Source organism: Nomia melanderi, chromosome 11, assembly GCF_051020985.1.
Source record: "Nomia melanderi isolate GNS246 chromosome 11, iyNomMela1, whole genome shotgun sequence".
Lineage (NCBI taxonomy): Eukaryota > Metazoa > Arthropoda > Insecta > Hymenoptera > Halictidae > Nomia > Nomia melanderi.
Window position 1 is genome coordinate 17996195 of NC_135009.1, and position 11810 is coordinate 18008004.

At 40.5% G+C, this 11810-nt stretch overlaps 1 protein-coding gene across 4 annotated transcripts; it reads right to left on the minus strand.

Annotated features, from left to right (window-relative positions):
* Positions 1–275: 275 nt before the first annotated feature.
* LOC116432015 (uncharacterized) lies at positions 276–4735 on the minus strand. 4 transcript variants are annotated; one of them, XM_031988271.2, is made up of 5 exons: positions 4412–4735; positions 3544–3774; positions 3246–3395; positions 2434–2653; positions 276–2348 (listed from the first exon to the last, which is right to left on the minus strand). In XM_031988271.2, exons 1-5 carry the CDS (start codon positions 4631–4633, stop codon positions 1996–1998), a joined length of 1176 nt encoding a protein of 391 aa, XP_031844131.1. In that variant the 5' UTR covers positions 4634–4735; the 3' UTR covers positions 276–1995. The 4 variants fall into 4 exon arrangements, with proteins under 4 accessions (XP_031844131.1, XP_076228058.1, XP_031844134.1 ...); XM_076371943.1 differs by having other exon boundaries at positions 3544–3998; positions 4060–4564; XM_031988274.2 differs by having other exon boundaries at positions 3544–4208; positions 4412–4557.
* Positions 4736–11810: the final 7075 nt, after the last annotated feature.

Genomic DNA, 11810 nt, shown 5'->3' on the forward strand with positions numbered 1-11810 from the left:
GCGGGAGTACGTTCTTTTCGAGTTACTAGCGCGAGGGGAGTACGTTGGACACCTTTGTCGCGTGCGTTATCACTAGCCAAGGCTAGGGAAGAAGTTGTACGGAGAATAGGTTTGAAACTATTTGATCGACAAAGATCGGAACGATACGGTGGCGCTGCTCAACTCGAAACGCGTAGTACTGTTTGGTAGAGACGGTTCGAGCCTTCTCGTACAGATGGCGCAAACTAGGGAAAGTAAAGGTAGTTTCGGTTCCGATGTAGCATGTACTTGCGCAATGGATTTTAGTAAAAAGTATATTTCGTTGAAAAGTAATGGTAAGCGCGTATAATGAAAAATTCTCTAATTTCGTTTCGACGCTTGTGTATAGCTCTCACTTTACGTTCGCGATCTAATTATGATATTTAACTGGTTAAAATCGTGCAAGTAACACGTGCCGTTTTGATTGCTCGCTCAACTAAGGAACCCTATGGCTGTAAGGCCCCTCGATGACATGGTTATATTGGCAATTTCGTACGTACTACGTCAACGGTGTTCGGAACAGAGCAATACCGCGGGGGTCGTTTCGAGACGGGTTACCGCAATGTTACAGAAACGCGATAGCCACTTTATCGATTTCATTGGTGCAAGTATAGCACATGCTAGACTAGTATTCGTTCGCATTCAACTTGCTTGTATAATGCTTTAGGCGTTTGTCAGGCATGCACGTACAAGTATACGCTCGTACGTGCAAAGGGAAGCGGTAATTCTATCAGCATACATGAATAGATAACAAAATTACGCTCGTACAACAAGTGCGCTTTGCATTTTACAGATGACGCAACAACGCGTTCTCGCATTAAAACGATGATTATCAAGAATAACTGAAACGTATAGAACCGTAATCGGATTCTGACCTTTACGTGTCAGAATTTTCGCGATCCTTCTATAGTCACGCGACGGTGCATCATCGGCCGTTGAATTTCCTAATAATTCTATCTTAGCAAACACGTCGTAGTTTTCGCCGACGATTTTCGCGTTTAATCACAAGACTCGTATAAAATATTTATTTTCTACGACTAGGGACTACTGTCGTCGTCGTCGTCGTCACTGTCGTGGTCGTCGTCGTCGTCACCGTTACCGTCACCGTCACCGTCGTCCCAATAACTGTTCAAATGTTATGTTGCAGAGTACTTACAGAAACGCTGTCTAATCGACTCGCCCAGTACTTGTGGGCGCTTTGATTTTTCAAGTGAACGTACGTATCGATGTACAATTAAACAAGTTCTCCGTCGACTGCCAAAAAGTGGAACAGTCCTGCCGTGTGGGTATTATGCGTGAAACACGAACAATACGAAATATGCGAAATATGCGAAGTATGCGAAGTATGCGAAGTATGCGAAGTATGCGAATCACTGATCACGCATACGTTTATAGGGTTCGTAATCGATCGTTTTCCGCATCGTATCACATTTTGTTCGTTTAACCGTAGGAACGAGATTCTTAACAATACCATTTGTCGCTTATTCGGGAAACGTGCATACTCAAATTCAAACAATCGAGATTGTTTATCCCTACACAAATAGTAAAGAGACAAACAAACAACTGCGTATAGTACTAAATTTACGTACGCGCGAGAATTTATCGCGCATTCATACTCGTGTATATACGCGTGTACGTGCGCGTGTGCATATACGCACACGTCCGTGTCGCTCGTTTACTCGTAGTCTATAAGCGTATTTCAGTTATTTCAGTTATTTCTGTTATTTCAGTTCTTCGATCTCTGCTGAAAAATAAATGCAACTTTGTTCGTACGCGTTTGTCGATCGTGTTACGAAGCAGAGATTGAACGAGGAAACCGAAAGGGGCAAACGAAAACAAAAGATCAAGAGAACGGGGTACGTTAATCGGCAAGACGAATATCGTTGAGCACGAGAAAAATGACGATATCAAAAGAATCGATCAATGTCCATCCCATCCGCGCGTGCAAACGCAGAAGAGGCAATTCGGTCGTCTGTATTATTGCGTTGAACTAACGGAAGACCGGTCACTGTCCGTCGACGCGGTGTCCGACGGCGGTACCGATGACGACGCCGGAACCGGTGAATCGGACGCGACGTAATGCTCTCGGTAGATTTTCCCCGACGTCTGGAGCAATGGAAGCGGAAGCGGTGGCGGCGGTGGCGGCGGTGGCGATGATAATGCCATATTCACATTTTCGGGCAGAGGTGGTAAAACGTTACTTTGAAATTGCCCGGATATATTGCCAACCGGCTGATAATTGGCGACTACGATCACTTTGCCACTTCTACTGCGAGCTTTCCCGACACCAAAGTAACGACTGTTTGCCCAAATTAATTGCGTGAAATGACCTACCATGGATAAAACACATATAAATTACAACACACGAGAAATTCCGCCCAGTTCATATTCCGTATTTTTGTATTTTCGAGATACCTGCGTTCACGTTGGCGTGAAGAATATCGGGTTCTTTCAAGAAATTGTACTGCTTCACCGCGGAATACCAGTAGGATGCAACGTCTTGTCCCGTTACGTCTGTAGGAACTGCACCACCTGGTCGGCAGTAAAGATTCTGTCCCACCTCCCGATCGTTTCTATAATAAAATGTGTTCGTGTGCGCCAAATGATTGGCCCATGTTTGAGCGTACTCACACAACTGTAAAAGCAAACGGAAAACATCGGTCAGACGTAGATAATCAATTGTATCGAATTTTATAGTCTTATCGCACTGACGATTGAAGAAAAAAAAATGAAAAAAAGAACAAATTACGCGTCAAAATCGGTAGATGGGTATTGTGTCGGTGGCAATGTCGTCTGTATCCTTTACCGTTTCACTTGCGATTGTAATCGATCAGTGCTTTTATTCATCATCATATTATCATCATATCATCATCATATCATCATCATATCATCATCATATCAATATCACATCATCATCATTTTCATCCTCATCTCATTATTATCTCATTGTCTTCGTCGTCGTCGTCATCGTAGTTAAAATACATCATCATCATCATCATCATCATCATCATCATCATCATCATCATCATCATCATCATCATCGTCGTCGTCGTCATCATTATCATCATTATCATCATTATCAGCATCATCGTCATCATCATCATCATAGTCATCATCATCATCGTCATCATCATCACCAATATTATTAGAATCGTCATAATGATGATCATCATTGTCAACGATTTTGCGAGTTACTGTTTCTCGAAGGGACGGTATCTTCTTCTTACCTGTGGCGACATCGTCAACGGCGGTGCGTTGTGCCTTTGTCGATACACATTGTGCCAGCATAAACATTCCGTAATAAATTCACTGTCTCGCCAGTCAGTCTCCAGATCGTTACTGTCGTGCGCGATACTCATCGGTCTGTTACTCAGGATCTATATACGTGGTACCGATGAATTAAAAGAGCAGCAGGACCAGTAAAAGCGTGTCGTGTTTCGATAAACTACTTCGTCTAGACGTCCGTTTCGTTCTCGAACAGCATCCTACGAATTCAGTCTACATCGTCAAGTTTCGTTCTCTCACCTTTTTTAAAAGCTTCGGCCGATTATCGAGTTGTTCGTTTCGATTGTCATTCAAGACCAGAGAAATGGAAGTTGACCCACAAGTATCAGAAGCTCTAGTCGATTTGTACAATTTGGATTGTTCGACTCGTTTGCGAAGGTTTTCCAATGCTTTCGCTTCTTCTCTTTTCCTGGAAGGAGGCCAATTTGCGTTCGACGTGTGTATCATACTAATTCCGATGCACGGCGAATCCTGAAAACATTTTTCCGTCCGTCTTTCTTTCATCATTCGACAGGCTATTTCGTCCAATGCAGAGAATTGGATCTAACCCTTTTGCGGTTCCCAATTTATCAAGCTATCTACTCGTTTCGAGTGTTACCAAGAAAGCGAGCACACGTAAATACATACATACGTACGTGTACTCTGCTAACGATTTTGCAATTGACTCGAGAAAGACCCGTGGACACACAACAGGGCTAAAGGTGTAAGAATTTTATACAGAATTGGTACAGTCGTAACACGGATTTAGTCGCTTACATGCTTCCGTTGCTTTCCTAACCCTGTCCCTGCCGCAGCTCGAGTCCCCGGTCCCACTGCCACCTACTCCGTTCGATTTGCACCGATATACGATCGTACGCGTTCCTGGATTTTCATCGGAACGCGCAACGAATCCGCGATTATTTCGCCTGCGAACCATTATTATCCAATATGACATAATTTCACGCAAAATCGAACGAAGCGTCGCGGTCCTTTCGATGGGAACAGGAACACGGTTTCTCGATGCAACGCGTTGCACGACAACGCTCGACGTTACATCGATGTCTCATCGCAATCGAACATGTGGAGAGAGTAGTTGAACAATTGAACAGATCTAAATACGATACACCACCTTTTGATGATTACCATTGGCGAAATTGAACTCCGCCAAATGAGCGGTCTGACTGAGCAAACGACGACTGGCGGGGCATCGATTTCGATTTATCATTTCTTTTTGAATCGCGTATTCGATGAAATAACTCTCGAGTTCCGTGTTGTCATTCTGCGAGGATGGTAAAAGTTCTGCAGTCTCTTCCGCAGCGTCAAAAGTGCGGTTCACTTCGCGTAACTCCATCGCGAAACGATCAAAGCTCCGTCACCTCCGGCCGTCGACTGTCAAATGGAGTGGTTGCCGTTGCCAAGGTTCGCGACGGCCTACGCATTCGCAACGACCCGTTTTCGACCGCCCGTTTCCCGTACTCATGCGCGCATCGGACCTACAGTTTTCCGTTGTCGTCATCTAGACTGGTGTCGATGATATCGCTACGATGCGGCATTGGTTACCGCAGTCGAGCGAATTCGATCGCGTACGCTGAAAATTCAATGCAACCAATTTCGACTCTACCTTTAAACGTACCATGTCGAGTTTCGAGACCGCGCTACGTAATACGGTTTCAACTAAATGCCCATTTTGAATTGTTATTCGCCACTACCGCTCTCGCGTATCATAGAGAAGTCGATACACCTCGTCGAATTACAATTCCTTTCTTTTTTCTTCTTTTTTTTTCTTATTCGGGTTACTTGTAACCCGTAGGCACACGGCGATTGTAGCTATTACCGACAATCGTTATGAGAATGATCTTTTTTAGTAATAGTCGATTAGGAACCTAAAATTGTTTAATCTAGCAAATGAAAACATAATGGAAGCTTTTGAAAAACTGCTGAAACTTAAGATGTATTTATTTGAAGAATGAAAAAAAGGAATGAAGAAAAACTGGACGAGGAGCAAAATGAATGAGCTGCGGGAAAAAATGGCGGAAGGAGAGGGGGACTCGAGTACACCTACTTGGTAGGAATGTGGAAACATATTGGGTGAAATCGACAAAAAAACTGGTTGATATTTCCAGGCGAAGGAGACAGAGAAATTCCCTAGATCGGCGTGTAGTGGAGAAATGATATTAATTGTATTGGTATGAAAAGGATAAGGATTGACGGGAGGGGGCGGGGAAGGCTAATTTTGTATTTCCATACCTGTCAGTTCACAAAAATTTGAATTCCTATATTTGCAGCATTTTAAACAACCGATCTCGCGAATGCAGAGAAAACTGCAGAAAAACAGAATTTGAAATATCTTTCAGTAGTTTAGGAAGTACTCTACCCTTAGCCTAAAGTTCGAGAAACTTCTATTACCCATGTTCTATTGCTGAACATTTTCTTTTTATTGTACAGGTTGTCAAGTTCGTAAATTGAACGCTCGTTGTGGACAACAGTTATTCGCTTCATTAAAATGTCTGAAAAACAACAGACGTGTTAAGCGTTCGTAGCAAATTGCCAAGGTGCCGACAATTTCCTACACCCAGGCCGGTAAAATATCGACTGCCGTAACATAATCATTACATCTGTAAAGAACAGTTGGCAAACAATAAACGTAACACAATATTTTGAGCCATCGAACATCGAAATCGCCCCACGGAAATCTATAGAATACCCAATGCAAAGGCAGAGGAACATTAAATGCATATGTAAAGACGGTTGCAGATGGGCAGGGGCAACAGATTCAGTAGCGCCATCTAGCGGCCAGGCATTTTGCAAATTTTCCCAACCACTGTAATGTGTAAGACAAGGACAGAAATACGGTGCGACAAGGACAGAAATAAGAGACCTCCTTCGAAAAAGCATCTCATCAGTCCCTGGTACGTACGCGTAAAGCATCAGGGCTAAGGAGGTATCCGAAAGTGCGCCATCTAGCGGCGATAGCTAACAACTTCATGCGACATGTCGATGGAGGAGAAAACACTGAGATCAGCAGCGAATACATTATCAACTAAACAATTACGAATCAATTGTTAACCTTTGCAATTTAAGATTAGAATGAACCTTTCCCTACCTTCCTGTATCGCACTGGACCGGATTTTGTTCCGCGTGAATTATTTATTAATTATTTCTCGAGACAGCGTCACAAGATAAATTAGAATTTTTTTAAAAGCGCACAGTAAACAATTAAGTTTCTTGCTTAATACGCACAATTTGTATACATTAGCGCCAGAAGAAATTGGAGTAAACCTTCGAGAACATTCAGTAAAATTTTCAACCAGATTCGAGTAGTACTTGATAAGTTATTAGCCATTATCTAGTGCTTCCGATGCGTCGGTGAGATTGTCAATTGGTGGTGCCATCTAGCGGCCGGGAATTTTCTATGCCTTTCCCTATACCGGTAATGTGTAAGACAAGGACACACATACCGTGCGACAAGGACAGACATTTTTCCCTCGTGATACCTCCTTGAAAAAGCATCTCATCGGTTCCTGGTACGTACGCGTGAAGCATCAGGACTAAGGAGGTATCTAAATGTTCGCCATCTAGTGGCAACAGTTACAAACTATACGAGACATGTTGATACAGAAGAAAACTGCGAATCAGCAGCTAATTACTTATCATCTGCACTACCACTAATGAACTGTTAACCTTGGCAATTTTAGATAATTGAACGAATCTTCCCGTAACTTCCCATATCGTAATCGACGGGATTTTGTGCCGCGTTAATTACTTGATAATTATTACCCGAGACGACGTCAGTAGATAACGTAGAAATTTTGATAGCGGTCCAGTGGACAAATAAGTTCTTCACTTAATAGGCTGAAGCTGTCAACATTTATGATCGTCGAGATAAGGGTAAACTGTGTGGAACATGCAGTAGGATTTTGAAGAACGTTCGAATAGTAACTAATAACTAATTAGCGATTATCTAGTGAGTTCACTGCGTCGGTAAAAGAGACGTATGGTGGCGTCATCTAGCGGCCAGGAATTTGCTAAGCTTATCCCTATACATGTAATGTGTAAGACAAGGACAAAAAATTACTCTCAAGAGACACCTCCTTGAAAAAGCATCTCATCGATTCCTGGTACGTACGCGCGAAGCATCAGGGCTGAGGAGGTTTCGAAAGTGCGCCATCTAGCGGCAACAGCTACAAACTAAACGCGACATGTCAATGGAGAAGCAATCTACGTGATCAGCAGCTAATTCATTATCAACTATACTATTTCAAATAAATCGTTACAATTTGCAATTTAAGATTGCAGGATGAACCTTTCCCTACCTACCTATTTCGCAGCGAAAGAGATTTAGTTTCGCGTTAATTATTTCTCAATTATTACCCGAAACGAGGTCAGAAGGTAACGTAGAATTTTTTGATAGATCAATGGTTCACAATCAATTTTTTCACACAATATTGATAAATTGAGAACAATAATGTTCGTAGAAATTAGGCTATACTTTAGAGAATATTGAGTAAAATTTTGAACCACATTCGAGTAGTAATTAATAAGTTATTATCGATTATCTGGTGAGTATGCAAAGTCGGTAGGAACGAGGATCGGTGGCGCCATCTAGCGGCAGAGAATTTTGGAAGCTTCTCCCTGTACCCGTAATGTGCCAGACAAGTACAGATATACTATATGACAAGGACAGAGATTTACTCTCCGGTGGTACCTCCTTGAAAAAGCATCTCATCGGTTCCTGGTACGTACGCGCGAAGCATCAGGACTAAGGAGGTAACCGAATGTGCGGCATCTAGCGGCGACAACTGAGAACTAAATGAGACATATCGATAGAGCAGAAATCTACGAAATCAGCAGCTAAATCATTACCAACTGTACTACTACAAACAAATTGTTAAACTTTGCAATTTAAAATTGTAGAATGAACGTTCCCCTACATTCCTGTTTCACAGCGGATGAGGTTTTGTTGCGCGTTAATTATTTGTTAATTATTACTCGAGACGATGTCAGAAGGTAACGTAGATTTTCTTGATACAACAATGGTTAACAATCAATATCATCACTTAATAGCGAGAAATTGTGAAGAACTATGTTCGTAGAAATTAGGCCATACTTTAGAGAATATTGAGTAAAATGTTGAGCCACACTCGAGGAATAATTAATAAAATATCGATTACCTGGTGGGTTCGCTGTGTCGGTAAGAATGATGATTGGTGGCTTTATCTAGCGGCTGTAAATTTTGGAAGCTTGTTACTGTACCTGTAATGTGCATGACAAGACCAAAAATACTGACCGACAAGGACAGAAAATCACTGTCAGGTGATACCTCCTTGAAAAGGCATCTCATCGGTTCCTGATACGTACGCGCGAAGCATCAAGAGTAAGGAGGTATCCGAAAGTGCGCCATCTAACGGTAACAGCTAAGTACTAAAGGAGACATATCGATAGAGAAGAAACCTACGAAATCAGTCGGTAAGTCATTATCAACAAAACTTACGAATAAATTGTTTACCTTTGCAATTTGAGATTCTAGAATGGACATTCCCCTATTTTCTAATGCAAATACTGATGTAATTTTGTATCGCGTTAATTATTTTTTAATTATATTCCGCGAAGATTTCGGAAGATAAAGTATAATTTTTTACAGGGGCCCAGCAAAGAATGAAGTTATTGACATAATACGCTTAAATTGTCCACATTGGAGTAGTAATTAATAACTAATTAGCGATTTTCCAGTGAGTTTGCTGCGTCGGTAATAATGTTGATTGGCGGTGCCATCTATCGACCGAAAGTTGGTACTAATTGACTAGAAGTTTGAGCGTCCTCTCGATAGATGGCGCCCCAGATTCACACGAAAATCAGTGGACGTCTCCGAAAATCGCTAATAAGTTATTAATTACTTTTCGAATCCTGTTGAAACTGGAATATTCCGGAGGGTCTACCGTAATTTCTGCGATCATGAATATTTATTGTATTATTGTATATGTTTCTTTTGCTTTTTCCAAGTCACGTTATGTTGGATTTTTACAGAAGGGGGGGGGGGGGGATGTTTTCGTATTCCTTGCGGGCCATTGATGCTCAATTCCAGGAATGTAATAATCGTTTGTCCGGTGCGACCTTTATCAGGGATTAAAGGAGGGGTCGATTTCGTAGATGTAAAGGACCCCCCGAAAGTTGGTTGGATGTTTGCAGTATCTGAATAACCACAGGTAGGAAAGGCACGGAGGGGTAGCGGCTATGAGCGTAAACGACCTTGTATCATTGGACCGTGAGTCGTTGTGCGCGAAGGAGTTTTCTTCCTTCTCGTGATTGAGACATTTAATTGTGCATGTGTGTTGTTTGTGTTGCGTGGCTCGAGGCTTGGGTGAAGCAATGTTTCTAAGATGCGAGATGTGTAAAGTGGGGACAGCGAATGTGTCATAAAAGAAGAGTTGAAAAGAGGGGAAAAAGGGGAAAAAAGCAAGAATGGCAGGGAAAAAAAAATGGGGGAAAAAAAGTGGAAAAAATGAAAAGAAATGCTTAAAAATGGAAAAAAATGTAAGAAATGTAAAAAATGAAAAAAAAAATGGGAAAAATGAAAGAAGTGTAAAAAAATGTGCAAAAAGAGTTAATAAGATGTAAAAGAAATGGGAGAAAATTTGAAAAAAAATTGTAAAAAATGGGGAAGGAAATGTAAAAAAAATGTAAAAAATATGAAAAAGTGGTGAAAAAATGTAAAAAAAGTGGGCAAAAAGTGGAAAGAAAAAAAATGTAAAAAAAAAATGTAAAAAAAATGTAAAAAAAGGGGAAAAAGGTAAAAAAAAATGCCAAAAAAAGGTAAAAAAAATGCAGAAAAATGTAAAAAAAAAATGAGGAAAAAATAAGAACAAAAATCGAAAAAAAGGGAAGAAATGGAATAAAATGGGAAAAAATGAGAAAAAAAATGTGTGTGGGGGTAAAGGGAGAGAAAAAAAAGGAAGGCTTAAATACGTAGTTTGTTGCGGAGTTTTCATAAGTAAATGAATCCAGATGTGTTTGACAGTGGGACCCTTGTAAGTGATTGAATTTGTTTAAGGATACAGAAGCTTGTATGGATGTATAGATGGATTTATTGCTTGAATCGAGTATAATTTAGTTTTTTTGTTTTTTGTCTTTAAACGTGCGAAAGGAAATTGTGGTGACGACGGAGAAGGGAAGTAGCTTTACCCTCGAAGTTTTTCAGATGTTTCGGAGACGACAATAAATATTGCGGGAAGGGTCGGAGGCCATAACTTTCGGCAAGTACGTAGGTACAAAAATAATGCGTGGTGAATATATTTATATTAACGTGGAAGTATATTTGCTGTGAGTATTCAATTATCATCATCATCATCATCATCATCATCATTATTGCAATCATAATTTTTTTTTTTTTTTTTTTTTTTTTTTTAAGTACCAGCGGCGTGTATCTTTTATTTTTGGCCATATCTCCAATTCTGTTGGGTTTATGTGGGTAATATTTGGAGACATTGTAGCCTGTTATTGGACGCACATTTTGAATATTTATTTAGGACTGTATCTTTACCGGTTCATGAGATATCCTTGATTGAATGGAAAATGTGGCACCTCTGTATCTCCATTTCTAGTGGATGGATTTGAATGGAATTTGGACCAATTGTAGACCTCGATATTGGAAGGGATATATGTGGGACACAAGATTGTGAAGCCAATAATTTTTGAAATATTTTGAAAATTGAAATTGTGACTGAAGTCTCTAATTTGGATGAAATTTGTAAATGTTTTACATTTTTGAGATGGAATAATTCAGAGTCAACGGATGACGTGTTTTCAATGTCATATTTATGTAATTAATTTTTTTTTTTTTTTTTTTTTTTTTTTTTTTTTTTTTGTTTTTTTTTTTTTTTTTTTTTTTTTTTTTTTTTTTTGGAAATATTTGAAATTGAAAGTTTTGAGCGAAAGTGTGTAATCTGGATGAAATTTGGATACGTTTTCTTCATCGAAAATGCAATAATTTTGAGTCCATGTATGACCTGTTTGAATGTCATATTTTGTGATATTGAAGATTAAAGTTTGGGGGTTATGCTTGATTATTTTGGGTGTGAGCAAGGGTCATTTCTGAATGTTTCGAGTACTCCCCAGGGTTATGCCTCAGTATTTGTAGTGTTCGTAATGGTTATGCCTCCATATTTGTAGTGTTTCCAAGGGTTATGCCTGAATATGACCTCGATTATTTGGTTAGGTCTTGGTTAGGTTAGGTCTTGGTTAGGTCTTGGTTAGGTCTTGGTTAGGTCTTGGTTAGGTCTTGGTTAGGTCTTGGTTAGGTCTTGGTTAGGTCTTGGTTAGGTCTTGGTTAGGTCTTGGTTAGGTCTTGGTTAGGTCTTGGTTAGGTCTTGGTTAGGTCTTGGTTAGGTCTTGGTTAGGTCTTGGTTAGGTCTTGGTTAGGTCTTGGTTAGGTCTTGGTTAGGTCTTGGTTAGGTCTTGGTTAGGTCTTGGTTAGGTCTTGGTTAGGTCTTGGTTAGGTCTTGGTTAGGTCTTGGTTAGGTCTTGGTTAGGTC